Raw genomic sequence first — 25020 nt, forward strand, 5'->3', positions numbered from 1 at the left:
CTGAAGACCTATGACTTTAGATAGGGGTTTTTATATAAAGAGAAGAATCTAGATTTCCTGGAAGAAGGCAGTAAGAAAAGGAAGGAAGATTGGTGATTTTAATTTAATATCAATGTAATGTCAGTTTTAGGATAACATTAGTAAATATGATATTAAGTAGACATCTTTTAAAATATAATAAAACTATCTTAAGAAAATTGGAATTAAATAGTCAAAAGAGTTAAGATCTGCATGTTGACTGTGTTCTACCATATAGATTAAGGTTTCTTTCTTTTTTTATTTTTAAACTTTACAAAATTGTATTAGTTTTGCCAAATATCAAAATGAATCCGCCACAGGTATACATGTGTTCCCCATCCTGAGATTAAGGTTTCTTACAAGTATATTTTGTCACCTTACTGATACGTTGTGTAGTGGGCACCGTTCTTGCCCACATTGTAATTGTAGTCCAGGACTGTAAAAGGAAATTTACTTTTTAAGGATAACTGCTATCATTAAATTTTTAGATGACAGTCAGAGTTAAAATTCTTTCACAGTAACCTATCCCTTGTTTTCTTTGCATGATTTAGCATCAGTTACCATAGCAATACATTGAAATAAAACCCAGTAAGTAGTCTTAGTAAGAATTATAAAAGGGCTTTCTAGGTGGTGCAGTGGTAAAGAATCCACCTGCCAATGCAGGAGACCTAGGAGATGCCAGGTGAATCCCTAGGTCAGGAAGATCCCCTGGAGGAGGAAATGGCAACCCACTCCAGTATTCTTGCCTGAAAAATTCCATGGACAGAGGATCCTGGTGGGCTACAGTCTCTGGGGTCACAGAGAGTTGGACACGACTGAGCCACTGACTACAAGAATTATATGGTATAGCCCACTTTTCAAGGAACTGGAGTTTATTAAGTGAGCTAGAAGTAAAACCGGGAAGAAGGATTGCATGTAGCAGTGGCTAGCTAGGAGCTGTGGATGCTGGTGTCAGATAACTTAGGTCCAAGTGTATCATAATAAATTGTTGCCCATAAACTTTTAAAGCCCAAGTTTCCTTATGTATAGTACAGACTTATTATGGAGATTAAATATGATAATACATGTGAAAATGAATATAGGGTCTGGCATATGGTAAGCATTAAATAAATGTGAACAATTATTAATTAAGTGGTATATGCAGGATATCACTGTGCTATGGGTTGGGAGAAACAGTCAACGTGTCTTTGTTTATGCTGGATATGTTCCTGGAACCGTGCAGCATACTTGGGGAAATTCAGACTCAGCATAAGCTATGAAGTGAAACAGTTAAAGAACAATTAAGTGCATTAGAAAGGAAACAGTAAATGTCATTTAAAATGAAGAAAAAGAATAATTCAGTGCAAACCTATGTGATATGGTCTCAATTTTAATAGGTAGAATCACGCACTTTCAGGAGACAGTGTGAGAGGAGTGGTGACGACTGGCAGAGGGCAGGACGAACAGTCAGTGCAGGAAGGGTATCTACCTGGTTTGCTGAGGAATTGCAGATAGGGAGCTGGAGCTTGGATAGACCCTTACATGATGTCTCTAAAATGTGTCCAGCAGGTTCTAGTCTAATGCCTTAGCTGACTACCTCATCCGCTTTGCACCTCTGATTCCTTATCTGTGAGACATGGACAGTGTTACCCACCACACAGAGATGGTATGGGAATTAAATTACTGGATGCAAGGAAAGTGCTTGGAACAGTGCCTGTCAAGTAGTGCACACGCGTAAAATGTCATCTGCTGCTGCAACCCTGGGTTACTGCTGTTTTCCCCCAATGTGCTGCTGCCAAGTCGCTTCAGTCGTGTCCGACTCTGTGCGACCCCATGGACTGCAGCCTACCAGGCTTCTCCGTCCATGGGATTCTCCAGGCAAGAACACTGGAGTGGGTTGCCATTTCCTTCTCCACCCAATGTAGTTGAATTTAATTATATAGATTTACAGTTTGTGATTTTAACTATATAATTTAGTGTGATCTGGAACTGTTTATCATTGAAATTAAATGGTGTCATTACTTGTTTTAGATTACGTTGTCTGAAAATACCCAATTTTATTCATTGTCACATGCTTTCAAATACCACCATAGTTGGAAATGTTCTAAATATGAACTCAAAATTGTTTACTTGTAATATGAGCTTGCTGATGCTTCATTTGTGTCGAAGTTCATAAAAATTGTTTTGGCGAGGGTGCTAAGTCAGAATTGAATCTAGAAGGTAAGTCAGGGAGAGTTTGTAGAGGGTCTTAAATGCCTTCAAAATAAGTTTTGTGCTCCCTAAAATCAGTGGCAAGTAAGATGAGAGTCTTAAAGATAGGCTTAGAAGTATGGAAGTAAAAGCGTAAGTAAGGACACTCTTTCTATACCAGCTTTGGCATGACTATTAATTGAGATGGTGCAGGGGGAATAGGTTTGTGGGGAAGGACAGTTAAGCACGGAGAGAGGCAGTAATTGAATTGGAGTGTGATGATATTCAGCTCCTCTTCGAGGACAAGGAACTAAATGACTTTCCTGCTCAATTTTGTAACTGTAGTGGCTTTAAAAAAATTTATAGCATGCTGGTAACTAATTGGAAGAGCATAATTCTGTAAGTTTCATCATTACCTGTTACAATATTATGTGAAGTGATGATTAATTATCTTCTAATCATGTTTTGAGAAATTTCTAATACCTATTAAAATAATCCTTGTGGGGTAATTATTCCTTTGCTATAATAAAAATCACCCTAGAAGTTACAGAGAAGTAGGAACTTTCTGTTTATTTTTGTATCCCCAACATCTAAAATTCATGCTGGTACATAGTAATCGATAAATATCTTTGCTATAAGTAGTAGAAAACACAAAATGATAACCCATGGATCTTGCTGCGGCTTCTTTAAAAACTTTTTTATTGAAGTTTAGTGGATTTGCAGTGTTCTGTGCATTACTGCTGTATAGCAAAATGATACACACACACACCCCACACATACATCCTTTTTCATATTCTTTTCCATTATGGTTTATCACAGGATGTTAATCATAGTTCTCTCTGTTATACAGTAGGACTCTCTTGTTTGTCCATTCTATAAATTGGCTGAGGCCTCTTGATGACTTTTGACGAGTTGTTAGAATTTTGATATATTAGTTTTTATTCTGTCTTTCAGTTCCAAACTCTCCACGCCTGGGGCCTAAGGTAGAAGCTATTGCTGAATTAATTATCATTGCCAATGATGATGCCTTCGGAACTCTTCAGCTCTCAGCACCAGTTGTTCGAGTAGCAGAAAATCATGTTGGACCCATTATCAATGTGACAAGAACAGGAGGAACATTTGCAGATGTTTCTGTGAAGTTTAAAGCCGTGCCAATAACTGCAGTAGCTGGTGAGAAAAGACATCTAAGGAGCAGTGAATTGTTTTGAGGGAAGTTGTATCCTTGATTAACAAAACCAGTCAAAGATGTAGTGAGAAAAATCAACCAGAAAGCAGTAATACCCTTGCATCTTTTTAAGGCACAAATCTAGACTTTTTATTTATGTATTTGTGACACTGATTTTGCAAAATTTGTAAAAGCTGTTGGCAAATTGTATATGGATTTAAAAGGTTAATATGCACAAACCAATGAAAAGTAAACCAAAGAAAGCATTGTTAGGCTTTCTCCCTGAGTACTTTTAAGGTTTTTGGAAGGGATTCATGTGTAAATAATAATGAGGAATGCAGGATAAAACGTGCAGCTGTATAATTGCAGTATTGCCAACAGATATGTCTCTCAACTCATTTATTCTATTGTTTGTTTATGAAGAACATGGTAGAGACAGTTACTAGCATTAACTATTTTAATGTATAAGCAGAAGGATTTTATTGCCAAATGCAAACATTAGGAGACAGTCTTCTTTCTCGTAGTTCAGTTATGGCCTCTTAGGGAGTTTTGCCTGAGAGCTATTCAGTTAGAACCTTTTTAGTGTGCACTCAAAGGTCATGTGGAGAAGGCAATGGTACCCCACTCCAGTACTCTTGCCTGGAAAATCCCATGGACGGAGGAGTCTGGTAGGCTGCAGTCCATGGGGTCGTGAAGAGTCGGACATGAGTGAGCGACTTAGCAGCAGCAGCAGCAAAGGTCATGAGTGTGAATGGATAGGATAACCCAATTGATGTTTTGAAATAAATCATTTGGATGTGATGCTTGCTTGAAAAGAAAATAAAGCAGGCTTACCTAGTCCCTGCTGTGTGTGTGAATGACGTGAGTGTGTATGTATGAGTGTGTGTGTGAATGAGTGTGTATGTGTATGGGGGGAGTGTAGCCCAGAGGAATGCCTATATACAGAGGGCTTTACACTTTGACAGATCGTGAGGATTGATCCGTGTTCTGGGAAATTAGCCTCTAAAGTCCATAAGCGCGTGCGTGCTAAGTCACTTCAGTCATGTCCGACTCTTTGCGACCCTGACGGACTGTAGCCCGCCAGACTCCCGTCTGTCCCTGGGATTCTCCAGGCAAGAATACTGGAGTGGGCTGCCATGCTCCTCTAGGGGATCTTCCTGACCCCAGGGACTGAACCTGCATCTCTACCTCTCTCTTTTCCTCATTTGCTGTTTGACCAGAGACAAAGCCACCCCGAGTGATACGCTTTTGTCGTCGTTGTTCAGTCATGTCCGACCTCTGTGACCCCCATGAACTGGAGCACGCCAGGCTCCTCTGTCCTCCACTGTTTCCTGGCGGTGTTGATGGTCAGTCGCTAAGTCCTGCCTGACCCTTTGTGACCCCATGGACTGAAGCACGCCAGGTTCCCTGTCCTTTATTATCTCCAGGAGTTTGCTCAAATTCATATCCATTGAGTCACTGATGCCATCCAACCATCTCATCCTCTGTCATCGCCTTCTCCTCTTGCCCTTAATCTTCTCCAGCATCAGGGTCCTTTTTAGTGAGTCAACTCTTCACATCAGGTGGCCAAAATATTGGAGCTTCAGCTTCAGCGTCATCCATTCAGTGAATGTTCAGGACTGATTTCCGTTAGGATTGACTGGTTTGATCACCTTGCTGTCCTAGGAACTCTCAAGAGTCTTCTCCAACGCCACAGTTCAAAAGCATCAATTCTTTGGTGCTCATTCTTCTTTATGGTCCAAATCTCACATCTATACATGACTACTGGAAAAACCATAGCTTTGACTTTATGGACTTTGGTTGGCAAAGTGATGTCTCTAGTTTTTAATATGCTGTCTAGGGTTGTCATACCTTTTCTTCCAGGGGGCAAGTGTCTTTTAATTTCATGGCTGCAGTCACCATCTGCAATGATTTTGGAGCCCAAGAAAATAAAGTCTGTCACTGTTTCCATTGTTTGCCCATCTATTTGCCATGAAGTGATAGAACTGGATACCATGATGTTAGTTTTTTGAGTGTTGAATTTTAAGCCAGCTTTTTCATTGTCTTCTTTCACCCTCATCAAGAGACTCCTTAGTTCCTCTTCACTTTCTGCCATTAAAGTGGTATCATCTGCATTTCTGAGGTTATTGATATTTCTCCTGGCAGTCTTGATTCCAGCTTGTGATTCATCCAGCCTGGCATTTTGCATGAATTAATGGCACTCTGCTTAGAATTTAAATAAGAAGTATGACAACATGCAGCCTTGTCATACTCCTTTCCCAATTTTGAACCAGTCCATTGTTCCTGGTCTGTTCTAACTGTTGCTTCTTGACCCACATACAGATTTCTCAGGAAGCAGGTAAGGTGGTCTGGTATTCCCATCTCTTAAAGAATTTTCCACAGTTTGTTGTGATCCACACAGTCAATGGCTTTAGCGCAATCAATGAAGCTGAAGTAGATGTTTTTCTGGACTTCCCTTGCTTTTTCTGTGATCCAACGGATGTTGGCAATTTGATCTCTATTTCCTCTGCCTGTTTGAACTTAGCTTTTACATCTGGAAATTCTTGGTTCATGAACTGCTAAAGCCTGGTTTGAAGGATTTTGAGTGTTACCTTGCTAGCATGTGAAATGAGGGCAGTTGTATGGTAGTCTGAACATTCTTTTGCTTTGCTCTTTTTTGATTTGGAATGAAAACTAGATCTTTTCCATTCCTGTGACCACTGCTGTTTTCTAAATTTGCTTCCATATTCAGTATAGCACTTTCACAGCATCATCTTTTAGGATTTGAAATAGCTCAGCTGGAATTCTGTCACATCCACTAGCTTTGTTCATAGTGATTCTTACTAAGGCCCTCTTGACTTCACACTCCAGGGTATCCAGCTGTAGGTGATTGACCACACCATCCTGCTTATCCAGGTCATTAAGACCTTTCTTCTATACTTCTTTTTTGTATTATTGCCACCTCTTCCTAATCTCATTTGGTTCTGTTAGGTCCTTACTGTTTCAGTCCTTTATTGTGTCCACCCTTGCATGAAATGTTCCCTTGATATCTCCAGTTTTCTTTTTTTTTTTAAGAGTTCATGAATGCTTTATTTTATTTATCTAATTTCTTTTTATTTTATTTTATTTTTTAACTTTACAATATTGTATTGGTTTTGCCATCTATCAAAATGAATCCGCCACAGGTATACATGTGTTCCCCATCCTGAACCCTCCTCCCTCCTCCCTCCTCTCCAGTTTTCTTGAAGAGATCTCTAGTCTTTCCCATTTTATTGTTTTCCTCTACTTCTTTGCAGTTTTTTTTTAAAGATGATCTTCCTATCTCTCCTTGCTATTCTCTGGAACTCTACATTCAGTTGGGTGTATCTTTTCCTTTCTCCCTTGCCTTTCACTTCTTTTCTTTTCTCAGCTGTTTGAAAAGCCTCCTCAGACAACCACTTTGGCTTCTTGCATTTCTTTTTCTTTGGGATTTGGCCATCATCTCCTGTATAATATGTTGAACCTCTGTCCGTAGTTCTTCAGGCACTCTGTCTATCAGATCTAATCCCTTAGAATCTATTTGTCACTTCCATGGTATAATCGTAAGGAATTTGATTTAGGTCATACATGAATGCTGCTAAGTCGCTTCAGTCGTGTCCGACTCTGTGCGACCCCATAGGTGGCAGCCCACCAGGCTCCCCCATCACTGGGATTCTCCAGGCAAGAACACTGGAGTGGGTTGCCATTTCCTTCTCTAATGCAAGAAAGTGAAAAGTGAAAGTGAAGTCGCTCAGTAGTGTCTGACTCTTAGCGACCCCATGGACTGCAGCCCACCAGGCTCCTCCATCCATGGGATTTTCCAGGCAAGAGTACTGGAGTGGGGTGCCATAGAGGGGTATACATTAGCAGCTTTTAATCCAACTCTGTAGAAACATTTTTGTTTTCCAGCTGTAAGATTGATGATATTGACATACCCGTCTCTGGGCAGCAGTGTAATTGGTCTCCCCAGTGAGATGAGAATTCTTGTTTTGTTCGTTTTGAACGTACCCTACATTTTGTTTATTTTTGTAAATAAGGGGCCATCTCGTGGTAGTGAATGATTCTTTACATTCATGTGCCTGTCCATATCTATATGTCTGTGTGTATTTGTGGCATCCATATGTGTATATGGCACGTAGAACACTATGGATATGTATTTCTAAAAATGAAGGCATGAGCTTGAATAGCCAGGATGGTTTTTCCTTATTGTGTTGTATCAAACCCATTTTATTCTTGCAAGAGGGATGAAATCTTCTGTTTAAAATAAATGCAATCCCTGTCCTCAGAAACGTCTTGCGAAGTATGCCCATAAATTGTGATACGCCATAGTATTTCCCTAGTATATGGGGAGTTTATTATCATGTCCTAGAAGAAGTTTTAGCATTTTTCTTTTTGTCTTTGTAGGTGAAGATTATAGTATAGCTTCATCGGACGTGGTCTTACTAGAAGGGGAAACCAGTAAAGCTGTGCCAATATATATCATTAATGACATCTACCCTGAGCTGGAAGAATCTTTTCTTGTGCAGCTGCTGAATGAAACAACAGGAGGGGCGAAGCTCGGGGCGTTAACAGAGGCGATCATTATTATTGAGGCCTCTGATGATCCCTATGGATTATTCGGTAATGAGACTAGTCCGAGTCTCTTACTTATTTGTATAGATTCATACATTTATTTTTAGAGCCTCAAAATTGATTTAATCTTGTTTCCTTTAAACCTGCTATTACTGATATATATGGACATCTATGTATGTTCACCACCTGTGGTTAGAAATCAACCTCTTAGCATAAACCTAGAGATCATATACACTTTTAGGCTTTTAGGTCAAATCTGGCTCCTGGATGTATTTTGTGAATCTTAGACCAATTGTTAAAAGAACTGATTTATAGAAATTTGTACAAAAATCTGAATTTCTGAGCTTTCTTTATAGTAAAAAAAAATATGGTGACATCAAGCCCCCCTTTTTGCATAGCATCAGTCTTCAAAGCAAAATACCAGCCGCAGGCTTGTACCATGCCATTCACCCCAGAAGTCATAGGACCCACTTCACTCATGACTGATACATGTCTGACCTCTGTGGGCATCTGAGTTTATGATTTCTGGTTCTATCGTAATGAAAAATAATTTGGAAAATTTGTCAGGCAGGCCTGAGCAATTTGTATCATAGCATGTTTCTCTGATTTTGTGGAGTTTAGCCTCTTAGATTGCTCAGGGGTGGGGGGGAATTATTGGCTGTAGGGTGGCAGTTGGTTTGCTCTATGTTGACTTAGTTTTACTTTGTATTTGAAATTATCTCTGCTTTGCCCTTTAGGTTTTCAGATTACTAAACTTATTGTAGAGGAACCTGAGTTTAACTCAGTGAAGGTAAACCTGCCAATAATTCGAAATTCTGGGACACTCGGCAATGTTACTGTTCAGTGGGTTGCCACTATTAATGGACAGCTTGCTACTGGCGACCTGCGAGTTGTCTCAGGTAATGTGACCTTTGCCCCTGGGGAAACCATTCAAACCTTGTTGTTAGAGGTCCTGGCTGACGACGTTCCGGAGATTGAAGAGGTGAGAGGAATGGCTCGTCTAGAATGACACTGTAAACCGTATCTTGTCTTATAGTAATTAGAACAGATGCCTGTTGTTGTGACATTTATAGAGGTGTCCGATAAATTATTTCTGTGAGAATGTTCACAATTTGGTAGTGATCACTTTGGAAAGTGATCCTTATAGAAAACAAAAACAAGAATGTTTTAGAAATAGGTCTCATACTTGTTCACATACTAGTTTACTAGTATAAGATTTTTTTTGTACAATTATATTTTTCTACATTTTGGTTAAGTGATTAAAAATATATAATCTGGCAGAAAGTTTGCTATATAGTTTCACATAAAAATTTGTTTGTATTCATAATCTCTCTTGGCTTGAGTGTGAGCCAATCAATCTTAATTATATGTGGATTTTGATTTTTCTTCACATTCATTTATTCTTTAGGATTTACTCTGTGACAAATTCCATGTGAGATTTACTTGCCTGATATTTATTTTTCATGATAAAGAAGTGCAGTGGCAAATAAAGATAGCGTCTCAGTGGGGAAGTTGATTCATCACTGACATATTGGCTGAAGATAATTTTATTTTATGAAATTCAAGTATTATTAAAACCTGGAGCTCATAAAATTAGATTTAACAGCATTTATTCTTTAATAGTGTCAAATTTTTATAGAAGAGAGGTCCATAAAATTTCAGTTGAGTGCTAATTGTGTCATTACTCACTTCTTAAATATTAGTTATTAGTTAATACATATAAAACATTTCTCTTTCCTTTCCTCTAAATTTAGGTGACATCATGATGTATTTTTGTTTCAAATTTTATCAGAGAATTTCCCCTTATGAGAATGTGGGAAATAAAGCATAATAAATGAACTATTCATAAAACACATATGCAATATTCTCCCTTCGTAAAAAAGTGTATAGGGATTACAAGTATGTTATTGAAGTGGTAAACATAAAGAGGCATCTTAAAATTGATTCACACGATTGTATAACAGAATATTAAGGAACTTAAACAGCCTGTATTTCTTACATGCAGTCATGCTCTAGTGTTAAAGTTGGTGAAGGATTGTTCTGTTACATGTTGGGTTTGTAAATGTAGTGGAGGAGTTTCTTTATGTTCATTCGTGTTACACTATATTGTTCTTGTATGGATATCTTTGATTTTTTTTTTCTTGCATCATGTTTATTCTAATTTCAGAACCGGGATTCTGTTAAGGAAGTTTTCACTGTATTTTTAGGTTATCCAAGTGCAACTAACTGATGCCTCTGGTGGAGGTACTATTGGGTTAGATCGAGTGGCAAATATTATTATTCCTGCCAATGATAATCCTTATGGTACAGTAGCCTTTGTTCAGTCGGTTTCTCGTGTTCAAGAGCCCCTGGAGAGAAGTTCCTGTGCTAACATAACTGTCAGGAGAAGGTATATGGGATGGCTGCTTGGGACTTGTGGGGTGGTGGAAAAGGATCTCTTGCACAATCCAATAATTTAATTATGGTAGTTTTTACATAACGTAAAATATTTTACAGGTTATTATAATCTGTTAATTAAATTATGCATATCACTATGAAGTACTCATTATTTTCCCATACCTTTTATTAGTGAAATGGGTTATACATCATTTGGCTTTCTAACTGCAGACATTTATTGCTTTAATTGGTGATTTGTTTGAATTAGAACTTAAAACAACTGGTTTCTAAATTGAGGATCAGATGCCATATGAAGTAGTTGATTTTCAGGTTCTTATCTTCTCCTGCCTTTCTTTTGTGAGGCAGCATACCATTCACTTGGAGAAGGCAATGGCACCCCACTCCAGTACTCTTGCCTGGAAAATCCCATGGATGGAGGAGCCTGGAAGGCTGTAGTCCATGGGGTCGCTAAGAATCAGACACTACTGAGCGACTTCACTTTCACTTTTCACTTTCTTGCATTGGAGAAGGAAATGGCAACCCACTCCAGTGTTCTTGCCTGGAGAATCCCAGGGACGGGGGAGCCTGGTGGGCTGCCGTCTATGGGGTCGCACAGAGTCGGACACGACTGAAGTGACTTAGCAGCAGCATACCGTTCACTGAGCTCCTTCAGAAATAGAAAAATAGGTGGTCTTGCAACCTTGTGGCAAGTAATTAACATTTACATTTCTTGGAAACGTACCCATGTCGGTATCATTCATTGTTAGTTTCAGTGAAAGTTAGTAGTGAAGACTCATTTTCTAACTCTGCTCAAAAATTCTGGAGTGGATACGATTTGCGTATCTTGCAAGATATTTTCATAGCTGGGTTAAAAATAAGTATTGCCTGAATGAAAATGAACCAGGTTTCCTTACATGAGAAAACTCAGTGAGACATAGAAAGCTAATTAAGGAGCATGGTTGTGTCTGTGCTAGTACCTTATCCACTTAAAAAAAGTGGAAGCCACAGTCAGTGTTCTCGCCTCTGCGTGTAATGCACAGATTGCTTTGAATGCCTAACCTGTCTCTTGTCACTCCACGTTTTAGCGGAGGGCACTTTGGTCGGCTGCTGTTGTTCTACGGCACTTCTGATATTGATGTAGTGGCTCTTGCAGTTGAGGAGGGTCAAGACTTACTGTCCTACTATGAATCGCCAATTCAAGGGCTGCCTGACCCACTCTGGAGAACTTGGGTGAATGTCTCTGCGATGGGGGAGCCTCAGGATACGTGTGCCACTTTGTGCCTCAAAGAACACGCGTGCTCAGCATTTTCCTTTCTCAGTGCTTCTGAAGGCCCCCAGTGTTTTTGGATGACTTCATGGGCCAGCCCAACCGCTAACAACTCCGACTTCTGGACCTACAAGAAAAACGTGACCAGAGTAGCATCTCTTTTTAGCGGTCAGGCTGTGGCCGGCAGTGACTATGAGCCTGTGACGAGGCAGTGGGCCATCATGCTGGAAGGCGATGAATTCGCAAATCTCACTGTTTCCATTCTTCCCGATGATTTCCCAGAGATGGATGAGAGTTTCCTGATTTCTCTCCTCGAAGTTCATCTCATGAACATCACGGCCAGTTTTAAAAACCAGCCAACCATAGGACAGCCAAACACTTCTACAGTTGTCATAGCATTAAATGGTGATGCCTTTGGAGTGTTTGTGATCTACAGTATTAGTCCCAACACCTCCGAAGATGGCTTATATGTCGAAGTTCAGGAGCAGCCTCAAAGCACAGTGGAGATGGTGATCCACAGGACAGGGGGCAGCTTAGGTCAGGTGACAGTCGAATGGCGTGTCGTTGGTGGAACAGCTACTGAAGGTTTAGATTTTATAGGTGCTGGAGACATTCTGACTTTTGCTGAAGGTGAGTGATGGTTCTCAATGGATTTCAGTTCCCCCTGGGAAAGTCATTATAGTCCATTTTTAGGATAGTGTTCATATATATTCTTACTATGTACATTCTTGCTAATATGTAAAAGTGAATGAAAAAAGTCATAGTTGGCTTGTTAATGGTTGACCTGACATATAGAGGGCTGATGGGGCCCTATGCGTGTTATCTTTTTAGTTGAATAAAAAGAGAAGAGGGAATGTGAGGATTTTATCCCTTTTATGTGTGATAGCAGAGCCTTTAAGGAAATGCAGAAGCATATCTAAAGCCAGTTTTAATTTTGTAAAGGAAGTTATAAGAATGAGCCATGTATCCACAATTAAACATCTGAGTAAAAAGTATTGATAGTCAAGAAATGGGAAGCTTTTTCATATGCACGGACAAATCAGGCTAAACCTCCAAAGAAAATAACAAGTATAAATAGTATAAGGGCTTCCCTAGTGGCTCAGTGGTAAAGAATCTGCCTGCCAATGCAGGAGACACAGGTTTGGTTCCTGGGTTGGGAAGATTCCCTGGAGAAGGAAATGGCAACCCACTCCTGTATTCTTGCCTGGGAAATCCCATGGACAGGGTGAACTGGTGTGCTATAGTTCATGGGGTCACAAAGAGTTGGATATGACTTAGCAACTAAACAACAGCAACAGCATAAATAGTATAAACTTGGGCTTCCCTGGTTGCTCGGATGGTAAAGAATCCGCCTGCAAGCAGGAGACCTGGGTTTGATCCCACTCCACTCCAGTATTCTGGCCTGGAGCATTCCATGGACAGAGGAGCCTGGCAGGCTACAGTCCATGGGATCACAGAGAGTCACACGGCTGAGCGACTTTCACTTCACTGGGTGACTTTATTCATGTTATATTAAGTGTAGTGACCTAGTGAGAGATGAGCTTGTAATACTGGTCCTAGACTTGAATGGGATCACTATTTAAAATTTTCATGAACAGTGAAATTATAGAGAACTTGGAAAATAATTAGGATTAGTGCAGATTTACCAATTCTTTTCCAGGGTTGATTGAATCACCAAGTATTTGAAAATTTTGAACGTTCATATATTTAAAATAGTTTTCTTTGGATGAAAGAAAGATATCTTTACTGAAATCATTATTTAACTCATGATTTGGGCACTTATAAATTCCATATGGCTTTTTAACATAGGTTTTTTTCTGATTGAAAATAATTATACTCATAAAAGCTTCAAGTTATACAATAAAATGAAGGAAGTAAATGTTATTCGCAATTTCATATCTTAGAGCAATTCATTGCATATTTTATCCTTTAATGCATATACTTTTTTTGGAAACAGTAATTAGGGGTTATGATGCATATAGATTATACTTTTGAAACATCTAATAAGCATTACATTTTAGAGTAACTTTTTAAGATAGTTTAAAACTTGTCTATAATGGTTGGGCTTGTGCTTAGTCACTCAGTCGTGTCTTACTCTCTGCAGCCCTGTGGGCTGTAGCTTGCCAGGCTCCTCTCTCTATGGGATTTTCCAGGCAGGGATACTGGAGTGGGTTGCCATTTCCTTCTCCAGGGAATATCTTCCTGACCCAGGAATCGAACCTGTGTCTCCTACATTGTAGATGGATTCATTACCTGCTGAGCCATCAGGGAAGCCCTCTATAATGGTTATTTCCTAGTAATTGATTTTGGGAACAATGGAATACTGATACACTTGATGTGGGAGGTATGTATGTGCATAGGTCAGCAATTGGTAACATTTTCCCCTATTTCAAGGAAAGTAATGAAAATTTGAGGAGGGAATGGAGATGAAAATTTAAGATTAGCTGTTTTAGTGGCTTTGGTAACTATGAAGAATTTATCATGTAATGTAGTACCATTACAACAGTTAGTATTAACCTGGAGTTGTAACTTTAGCATCATGCAAAATGGACTATATTTTGTAGTTGACCTGTATTCTCAGATAATATATATTCTCTTGAAGCAGTCTTAACACTGAATTGATAAAACATACAGGGTCATGGGGATTCCCAGGTAAGTGGGAAGTGGTAAGGAATCTGCCTGCCAGTGCAGGAGACAGAGAGATGCAGGTTCAATCCCTGGGTTGGGAAGATCCCCCAGAGTAGGAAATGGCAACCCATTCCAGTATTCTTGCCTGGAAAATTCCATGGACAGAGGCGCCTGGCGGGCTACAGTCCATGGGACCGCGAAGAGTCGGACATGCCTGAGCACACGTGTGCACTTGCACGCCAGCGTCATGAAACAGAGAACATGGATTCACACCTGCTTTTTCCTTTGTCCTGCTTTTTCTCACCCTTTCAGCCTCTTTCAAAACAGTGAATTAGATGGGGACCACTGTAGGCTGAACAGCAGAATCAGTGTTGGGTTTGGGGGTGTTCAGTGGTCTGTCTACAAGTGGGGTCCTAGACTAAATCACAGAGTAAATTCTTGGCCCTGTTGCTGTCACACATTGCTTTGAGGTCCTCTTCTGCCTCCTTCCCTTATTGTCCACATCCTGAGAACTAGTATTTGATGTTGTCATCTCATCTGGCTCCCCTAAGACTTATCCCATTTAGGTGGCTTCTTTGCCTCAGAATCTCATTTTGACCACTATTCCCTAAGTGTCCTTGGTCTTTCAGGGAAGTTTTGGGCTGGTTATCTGCAAATCATTCACAGTAACACCAGGATGAGAATGAGATCCATCTTTCTGGAAGGAACTATATCTAAACAGTAGTTGCTTCAGAGTCTCTTCCCCTAGCTAGGTCACGGTTCTAGGCTAGACACCAGGAATAAAACCAGGATTCCTTGAAATAATTCTACCCTTTAACTTTCCAAATTCAAAATTTCCTTTCCACAGTCTGTCCATGTTAATGATATTTTACAGTGCTTTATAAGTGAAAAGGATATACAGGCTAACATACCAGTTCAGTCGCTCAGTTGTGTCTGACTCTTTGCGACCCCATGGACTGCAGCACTCCAGGCTTCCCTGTCCAACACCAACTTACTTACCATGAGCTTACTCAAACTCATGTCCATTGAGTCGGTGATGCCATCCAACCATCTCATCCTCTGTTGTCCCCTTCTCCCCCAGCTTGCAATCTTTCCCAGCGTCAGGGTCTTTTCCAATGAGTCAGTTCTTTATTTTTTTTTAATTTTATTTTATTTTTAAACTTTACATAATTGTATTAGTTTTGCTAAATATCAAAATGAATCCACCACAGGTATACATGTGTTCCCCATCCTGAACCCTCCTCCCTCCTCCCTCCCCATACCATCCCTCTGGGTCGTCCCAGTACACTAGCCCCAAGCATCCAGTATCGTGCATCGAACCTGGACTGGCATCTCGTTTCATACATGATTTTTACATGTTTCAATGCCATTCTCCCAAATCTTCCCACCCTCTCCCTCTCCCATAGAGTCCATAAGACTGTTCTATACATCAGTGTCTCTTTTGCTGTCTCGTACACAGGGTTATTGTTACCATCTTTCTAAATTCCATATATATGCGTTATTATACTGTATTGGTGTTTTTCCTTCTGGCTTACTTCACTCTGTATAATAGGCTCCAGTTTCATCCACCTGATTAGAACTGATTCAAATGTTTTCTTTTTAATGGCTGAGTAATACTCCATTGTGTATATGTACCATAGCTTTCTTATCCATTCATCTGCTGATGGACATCTAGGTTGCTTCCATGTCCTGGCTATTATAAACAGTGCTGCGATGAACATTGGGGTATACGTGTCTCTTTCCCTTCTGGTTTCCTCAGTGTGTATGCCCAGCAGTGGGATTGCTGGATCATAAGGCAGTTCTATTTCCAGTTTTTTAAGGAATCTCCACACTGTTCTCCATAGTGGCTGTACTAGTTTGCATTCCCACCAACAGTGTAAGAGGGTTCCCTTTTCTCCACATCCTCTCCAGCATTTATTATTTGTAGACTTTTGGATCGCAGCCATTCTTACTGGTGTGAAATGGTACCTCATAGTGGTTTTGATTTGCATTTCTCTGATAATGAGTGATGTTGAGCATCTTTTCATGTGTTTGTTAGCCGTGTGTATGTCTTCTTTGGAGAAATGTCTATTTAGTTCTTTGGCCCATTTTTTGATTGGGTCATTTATTTTTCTGGAGTTGAGCTGTAGGAGTTGCTTGTATATTTTTGAGAAGTTGTTTGTCAGTTGCTTCATTTGCTATTATTTTCTCCCATTCTGAAGGCTGTCTTTTCACCTTGCTAATAGTTTCCTTTGATGTGCAGAAGCTTTTAAGGTTAATTAGGTCCCATTTGTTTATTTTTGTTTTTATTTCCAATATTCTGGGAGGTGGGTCATAGAGGATCCTGCTGTGATGTATGTCAGAGAGTGTTTTGCCTATGTTCTCCTCTAGGAGTTTTATAGTTTCTGGTCTTACGTTGAGATCTTTAATCCATTTTGAGTTTATTTTTGTGTATGGTGTTAGAAAGTGTTCTAGTTTCATTCTTTTACAAGTGGTTGACCAGATTTCCCAGCACCACTTGTTAAAGAGATTGTCTTTAATCCATTGTATATTCTTGCCTCCTTTGTCAAAGATAAGGTGTCCATATGTGCATGGATTTATCTCTGGGCTTTCTATTTTGTTCCATTGATCTATATTTCTGTCTTTGTGCCAGTACCATACTGTCTTGATAACTGTGGCTTTGTAGTAGAGCCTGAAGTCAGGTAGGTTGATTCCTCCAGTTCCATTCTTCTTTCTCAAGATCGCTTTGGCTATTTGAGGTTTTTTGTATTTCCATACAAATTGTGAAGTTATTTGTTCTAGCTCTGTGAAGAATACTGTTGGTAGCTTGATAGGGATTGCATTGAATCTATAAATTGCTTTGGGTAGTATACTCATTTTCACTATATTGATTCTTCCAATCCATGAACATGGTATATTTCTCCATCTATTCGTGTCCTCTGATTTCTTTCACCAGTGTTTTATAGTTTTCTATATGTAGGTCTTTAGTTTCTTTAGGTAGATATATTCCTAAGTATTTTATTCTTTCCGTTGCAATGGTGAATGGAATTGTTTCCTTAATTTCTCTTTCTGTTTTCTCATTATTAGTCTATAGGAATGCAAGGGATTTCTGTGTGTTGATTTTATATCCTGCAACTTTACTATAGTCATTGATTAGTTCTAGTAATTTTCTAGTGGAGTCTTTAGAGTTTTCTATGTAGAGGATCATGTCATCTGCAAATAGTGAGAGTTTTACTTCTTCTTTTCCAAATTTTGCATCAAGTGGCCAAAGTATCGGAGTTTCAGCTTCAGCATCAGTCCTGAATATTCATTGGAAGGACTGATGCTGAAGTCCTTCCAATGAATATTCAGGACTGATTTCCTTTAGGTTTGACTGGTTGGATCTCCTTGCTGTCCAAGAGACTCTCAAGAGTCTTCTCCAACACCACAGTTAGAAAGCATCAATTCTTCGGTGCTCAGCTTTCTTTATAGTCCAATTCTCACATCCATACATGAATGCTGGGAAAACCATAGCTTTGACAAGAGGGACCTTTGTTGGCAAAGTAATGTCTCTGCTTTTTAATATGCTGTCTAGGTTGGTCATAACTTTTCTTCCAAGGAGCAAGCATCTTATAATTTCATGGCTGCAGTACATTTGCTTACAGTGACACTAATGTTGCTCAAGATATTGAACTGTTATAATTCACTCATGTATTTTTACTTAAAGAAGTTCCCAGGTGGCACGATGGTAAAGAATCCACCTGCCAATGCAGGAGACACAGGTTCAATCCCTGGGTGGGGAAGAGTCCTTGGAGGAGAAATTGGCAACCCACTCCAGTATTCTTGCCTGGGAAATGCCATGAACAGAGGAAGGAGTTTGGCAAGCTGCAGTCTGTGAGGTTGCAGAAAGTCCGACATGACTGAGCAACCAAGCACCCACACATTTTAACTTACCAGTTTTTGAAGGAAGTTATTTTCGGCCTTTGTGAATTCTCTGTTGATGATTTTCTTACTTAGGTTTTATCCCATTAATTCTTCACAGGTGAAACCAAAAAGGTTGCCGTTTTGACCATTTTGGATGACTCTGAGCCAGAGGATGATGAAATCATTGTGGTTAGTTTGGTGTACACGGAAGGTGGAAGTAGAATTTTGCCCAGTTCCGACACCGTCAGAGTGAACATTCTGGCCAATGACAACGTGGCGGGCGTTGTTGGCTTTCAAACCACTTCTAGATCTGTCATAGGTCCTGAAGGTGGGTTCTTTTTATTGCTGAGCACATTCACTCTCTTTTCCATGGAGGTAATTTTTTGTCTTGTCTTTTAAAGTTTCCCATTTTTACAAATTCTTTCATTATTTTGTACAGCTGGGTCTGTTAATATATGTGGAGCTTATTTGGGAGAGGGCTGTATAACTCGATCTGTTTAACTCGATTCAGGAGCCTCACAGATTGGTATTGTGTTCTAGCTTGCCACTCCCCACTAGTGTGATTTTAAGGAAGTTGGTCAAACCTGGGATGCTCAGCTTTCTCATCTGTTAAATTACGGGAAATACTATTTCCTTCATTGGTTTCTGTGTGAGGATTAAATTAGCTCTAAATGCGAAGTGCTTAGCCTAGTTTTAGGCGCATAGCATATGTATGCTAAGGATTAAATGTTGATATTAAATGGTGAAATATTGACTGTTCCAAACAAATAGTAGTTTCTAATCAGTGACTATTTTAGCCTGGATTTTATATTTGTATGGCAGTATATTTATGAACTAAGTGCCAAATTAGAAAATTTATAAAGTATCCCCTTTTCCCATAAAAAACAGTAATTTCTTTGAAACTTAATATTTTACCTCATTTAGGGTTTACATCAATATAGGGTTTATGTTTATAGGCTGCTTTTTGTTTGTGTAAAGCATCAGGACAATGTTTTTATCTTTGAATAATTCTGTTTGAGATAAAACTGGTATTTATAGATTGTGTTTCACTATAATTTATGTTTAAAAATAATCGTATCTCAAAGATTTAAGAAATGAAAAGGATATAGATCATGCATTTGGACTTTGGTTTTTACGATGAGAAAACTGACACACAAATTAAGAGACTGGACAGAATCCTATAGCTAGTGTTGCGGCTGTGCTGGAAACTGAGGGCATTTTAGTGTGCATCATGTTTTACCTTAGCATATTCCCAACTTGCAAGTTTATTCAACTTAATGCAAATATCTGAGACATTTTCCAACACTCTTCCCTCTTATTAATGGTTTAGAATCTCATATTGTCATAGCAACAGTGAGTAAAAGTGACTAACGAATTGCTGTAAATCCAGTCTAAAGACAGATCATCAACTCTCAAAAAATTATTTGTAGTATAATATGAGTAAAACGTCACCGCAGGATAAGTTAATCTTAATAATAATGACAACAACAATAACATTTATTGAGTGTTTTCTGCCTGCCAGACATTTTACATCCATTATTTTGCTTAATTTCAACAACAGGGCTATGAAGTGGGTATGATGATATACATCAGGTTTTCAGACAAGGAAACTGAATGTTTGAGGGACTACCCAGCACGTAGTTATTCATGGTGGGGCTTAAACCTAGTGCTGTCTGAATCCAGAGCGTGTGCTGTAGGGCACCTTGGGAGAAGAAGCTTTGTTTTGCTTGAACTTATGTCTACTGCAGAACTTGGCTATGCAGGAATGTCAGGTAAATATTTGAGTTGAAAGAATAATGAATTTGAGTAACAGTGTCCATGTGAGAGGAGGAAATGGGTGAGAGAAGCTGACTCTATCTCGAGTTAGACGAATTGGATTTTTAGAGATAATAGTTGGAATCAGGAAAATTACTAAGATTATGGTGATCGGAGGAAGAAAGGCAAATTGTCAAGGATGGAGCTGTGTGAAATACCAGGTGAGGGTCCAGGAAAGGCAAAAGGCAAAGGAGAGAGGGGAGAGAACGCTCTGCCAGCGGAGTGGGAAGAGACCAAGATAAGAGTGTGTTCTCATTAGTTATCAGAAGAAAGTAAGCCTTGTGTCTGTGCCGTACTAACCTGGGCAACCAGTGAGATTAGATTCCCAAATGGACTATAGGAAGCAGTAGTAACGGCAGAGGAATTTTAGAGGAGAACTTGGGATGGACAGCAAATTACTGAGGATAAAAGACAGGATGTAGACACCCTGGGGGCAGTTAGCCCCTCAAAGTCTGATCCTCAAGTTGATGTCTTCACACAGAGTGTTTGTTGCTTCTGGTTTGTGACAAGATAAATTCAAAAATTGAAATAATCTTTTCTAGAGACTTTTATAATCTCATTTTGCTGTGAAATCCAAAAGTGATATCTTTGGGCTTATACTTTGTATGTGTGTCCTTTTGACATTTAACTTACCTACTCATTTTTTTTCTGTTTTACAAAAGTGTCAGTCTATGATAGATCAAGGAAAACAAAACAAAAACCCCTTGTCTTTCACTGCTTTAGGGGTGAGAAGCACTGCCTTAGGGGATATTCAGCTTATTGGCTCTGAGAGCAAGGAAAGGAGAAAAACTGGAGAAAGCTGATATGATTATCATATCATATCTGATACGATAAAGTAGATATAATAAATCTGCTTTATCATATCAACCTGTGAGCATGAGTTTGGTACAGGAAGTAGGACGATGGATTGCATTCATTAGTTAGTACTCGCTAGACTTTTTACATTGTAGATAGTAAAACATAGAGTATTTTGGACTTGTTTTTATTTTGTTGAAGAAATACAGAGAAGAAGGTAATGTAGAAGAAGAGGATAAAAGTGTTAGTTTCATGGAGGGTATAAATTCAGTAACCAGAAAGTATTAGATTTACTGGAGGACTTAAAAGCTGCTCTGTTGCTGCTGCTACTGCTAAGTCGCTTCAGTCATGTCCGACTCTGTGCGACCCCATAGATGGCAGCCCACCAGGCTCCGCCATCCCTGGGATTCTCCAGGCAAGAACACTGGAGTAGGTTGCCATTTCCTTCTCCAATGTATGAAAGTGAAAAGTGAAAGTGAAGTTGCTCAGTCGTGTCTGACTCTAGCAACCCCATGGACTGCAGCCCACCAGGCTCCTCCATCCATGGGATTTTCTAGGCAAGAGTACTGGAATGGGGTTTTCAGCAATATGATGGGATTTTTTTTCTAGGAGTACAAAAGTATTTGGATGTCCTGGATCACTTTAAGGGGATTCGAACTGTGAAGGAGCTAGTGTCATAACATTCATCTTAAGGAAATCTGGATGGTGGCGGTAGTGGTAGGTTGGGGGCTCTGAAGAAACTTAGGCTCTCTGCTGAGCTCCTAGTCGTCTTGGAGAAACTGCACGTTCTGACTCCCGTGTTCTCTTTCACCTGACCGAATTTAGCCTGAAAGCCAGATTGTGGTCTCTGCAGTTTCCAGCAGCTAAATATCTGCAGGAGGATGCAAACAGGAAAAATGATTGATTCTTAAAACACATGGTCCACGTGTGTTATTGGTTAAATAGCCGCTTTATCATATCAACTTGTGAGCATGAGTTTGGTACAGGAAGCAGAAAGATGAATTGCTTTCATTTATTAGTACTCCCTAGACTTTTTACATTTTCCAAATAAAAAATGAAAGAAATTTCTATTTTTTTTTAGTTTACTTTTCTTTCCCTTTCCTCCTGAACCTTTTCTTAGAGTCTAAGTTAATTTTCTTTTTTTTCAAAAGCATTATGTTCAGCCTCAAGAATTCAGCATTTTGTGTGTGTATTCTTTATGTTACTGCAAAATTGCATAGAGAAATATATATCACACAGAAGTTTACAAAAATGAAAACTTCAGGGTGATTCTTCAAAGATAACTGCTAAGGAAATGAAATTATAAAAATACCATGTGTGCTTTGGGCAGTGTTAACATTGCTTTTGACCTAGTGTTGGAGTTTCATTTATGTGATTAGTTTTAAAATGTGGACTGTGCTGAACTTCTGGCTTTAGGATACATTTTCAGTTCATGGGGAGGAATTGCCCTGGTGTTTAACAATATATTGAATTCTGTAAAGTCCTACTTCTACATTTTTGTCCTAAGGCAGTTGGATAGATGCCCAGTGGTAAATATTACTTTCTTTCAAATGTAATGGGCAGAATTGAGAAATATGGGAGAGTAGGTTTTTATCGCATGCTGTGTATAAATGCACTCTTTATAAATCTGTGTTAGATGGTTCACTTCACACAGCTCTGCAGCATCAGAATCATTATGTCATGTTCAATAGATTTAAAATATTTCCTTTTCTTAGAGACAGCATATATCTTTTGTAGGCAAATATTTGAACAAGAGATGTGATTCTTTAAAAAATATTTATCAAACTGCTATATTAGAAGCATTCAACTTTCTATCTTAACTGTTCTTATTGACAGTATGTGTTTCGTACTATTTGTATTTCTGTAGTTGTTTTAAATCATTTTCTGTTGTAGAGCACAGTCAATCTGGATGGTACCTGTGTACCATGTATACATGAATCTATTAAAAATGTTTCCCATATTTTATTTTCCATTATTGTTATACACATTGTAGTTGATGTTTATCTTTGTGAGAAGAATCCTGATTTGTTTTGCAACAAGTAGATGAAACACTCTGGGTTATTAAAACAAATTTTATGCCTAATTCTCATTTGTGTTAGGCTAGGCCAAGGGTGCATATGATAGATCATGTGCTTAGAGTTAAAATGTATCACTGACTTTTGCTAGACTCTCGACTTCATATCAAGATGATTTTCCAGGAGTTAGACTTTTCCGTAGGGGAGGGCCCTCCCTAGGGCTTCATCTTGGGAAAAAACTAGAAGCAGTGCGTCGAGACATTTGTTATCTGAAAATTTGACTTTCCCTCTCTAGGCCTTATCTTCTGTCCTTCCCTTATATTTAGAAAACTGAGCACCTATTTCTAATTTTTTCCTTTTCCTATATTCTTTGACTCCTTCTCTAGGTAGAAGGTAGCTTTCCGCTAACTTTTCCTAGGAAGCATTTCAAATGGACCTAATTCTTAGCAGTCTTCCTTAAAGAGGCAGAGTTTTTTGATTAATAGAAAGTCTTCACATCATTCATACTATTGATATGATTTTCAGTAGCTTTATACAATTATGTGTTTAAGGAATGTTTGATTTACCTTTTATGAGTGTGTGTTGTGCTTCAAATTGTGTTTCTTGTCATATTTTCTTGCAAGTTACTTGCGTGGTATCGTTAAATTTTCAAAAGTGGTCTTAAAATTGGTATTAGACTGAGTATTTTCACATGTAATAAGTTCAGAGGAGATTTTACATCTTCTTAGCATTTCATTTTTAGTTTCACTTTTAATGATGTATTTATTCCCAAATCTCTATGTACCATCTTACAACTGTAATTTTTTATTATGAAATGTACAGGTTCCCCTTCAACATGGGTTTTCATTGATCTACATTTTTTTTGCCATTTGTATTTTTATTACATCTTTAGTAGTTTTTCAAACTTACATAATTTTCATTTTTAAATATTACTATGTTTCCTTGAAATCCATGACTCTATATAACTTTTTATTTGTGTCATCAGACAACACTGTAGGTGAAACAGCTTCATAACTCCAAAGGTCTCTCCATGGCTTTCAATAATAAACCCTTGTGGAATTCTGCATGGTATACAAAAGAGCTACTCTAGGGTTTCATGACAGTGTCTGTGTTTTATTCCTCTGAGTTATACAAGTATAAATGTTTTGGATGGTATGGCAATTATTGCTGACTGTACCCATTCTTTCAGTTATATCCTAACCTTTGGACATTCTAATAGTGTTTCCTTTCTGTTTCGAAAAAATCCAAGTCATAGCCTCCTAACATGATACAATTAAAAATTTTTTTCATATTGAAACATTTTAAAATGTATACATTAAATATTGAATAGTTTGGGAAATTTTATTTAGAAGTCTATCTGATGTTTTTGCTGTCTTATATTTTCTGCTGTCCCCAAATAATTTATTGCATTAAAGTTATGTGTGCTCAAATTTAGTATGAAAAATTTTTGTTTATTAGTAATTAAAAAATTGAGGGTAAGAGGAGAAAGGGGTGACAGAGGATGAGATGGTTGGATGGCATCACTGACTCAATGGACATGAGTTTGAGGAAACTCAGGGAGATAGTGATGGACAGAGAAGCCTGGTGTGCTGCAGTTCATGGGGTTGCAAAGAGTCAGACACGACTTAGCGACTGAACAACAACAAATTGAAATTAAGATAATCTCTAAATTTATGATATTTTAAGAAACCTGTTAGAAGTAATTATTTAATTTTTTTATTTTCAAGAGTAAAAAAGCTGTGGTAGTTAAAATATATTTGGAAAAGCTGTTCATATTTTTATTGCTATTCTCCTTTAAAAAAGGTCAGAAGTATTTAACTTGTTTAGATAACTAAATAAAAGTGATTTTTTAAATGTATATGCATAGATTTCAACTATATGTCTGTGCTATAAAATTTGAATAAGGATGTGTTCTTTTAAAACTTTTTAAACATTAATTCACTTATCTTTTTAAAATTATTATTATATTTTAGTACTATGCTTAGTATAATGTGTTCATCATCATCAAAATTTTGAATGCAGCATATTTTCAGCAAGCCATCACCAGTTTCCAAAGGAGCTTACTTTTCACTTTAAGTAATTTAGAAGAGAAGTCTGTTTTGATTTTCTTAAGTTTTATAAAGTATTACATGAGGATAAAAGCCAGGAATGGAAAGTATCTAAAATGCCTCAATTATCCAGGAAGGATAACTGTAACTTTGGTGAAGTTACAGAGGTTGACATACAGATTTGACACTTTTCCTTTGTATTTCTTTTTATAAAACAAAATCATTGATGGTATATGTAAGTTACAATTTAAAGAAATGTGATTTTCAGGTATT

The 25020-nt window shown here is 38.4% G+C and overlaps 1 protein-coding gene across 1 annotated transcript in view; it reads left to right on the top strand.

Annotated features, from left to right (window-relative positions):
- The window catches only part of ADGRV1 (adhesion G protein-coupled receptor V1), a 541233-nt gene that overhangs the window by 106294 nt on the left and 409919 nt on the right, over positions 1-25020 (top strand). The window contains exons 29-34 of the mRNA XM_010807603.4: positions 3142-3357; positions 7754-7969; positions 8659-8903; positions 10129-10310; positions 11383-12194; positions 18193-18402. Of these exons, the coding sequence (XP_010805905.2) occupies positions 3142-3357; positions 7754-7969; positions 8659-8903; positions 10129-10310; positions 11383-12194; positions 18193-18402 (1881 nt within the window). The remainder of the gene's footprint in view (positions 1-3141; positions 3358-7753; positions 7970-8658; positions 8904-10128; positions 10311-11382; positions 12195-18192; positions 18403-25020) is intronic.

The sequence above is a fragment of the Bos taurus genome, chromosome 7 (assembly GCF_002263795.3).
Source record: "Bos taurus isolate L1 Dominette 01449 registration number 42190680 breed Hereford chromosome 7, ARS-UCD2.0, whole genome shotgun sequence".
Lineage (NCBI taxonomy): Eukaryota > Metazoa > Chordata > Mammalia > Artiodactyla > Bovidae > Bos > Bos taurus.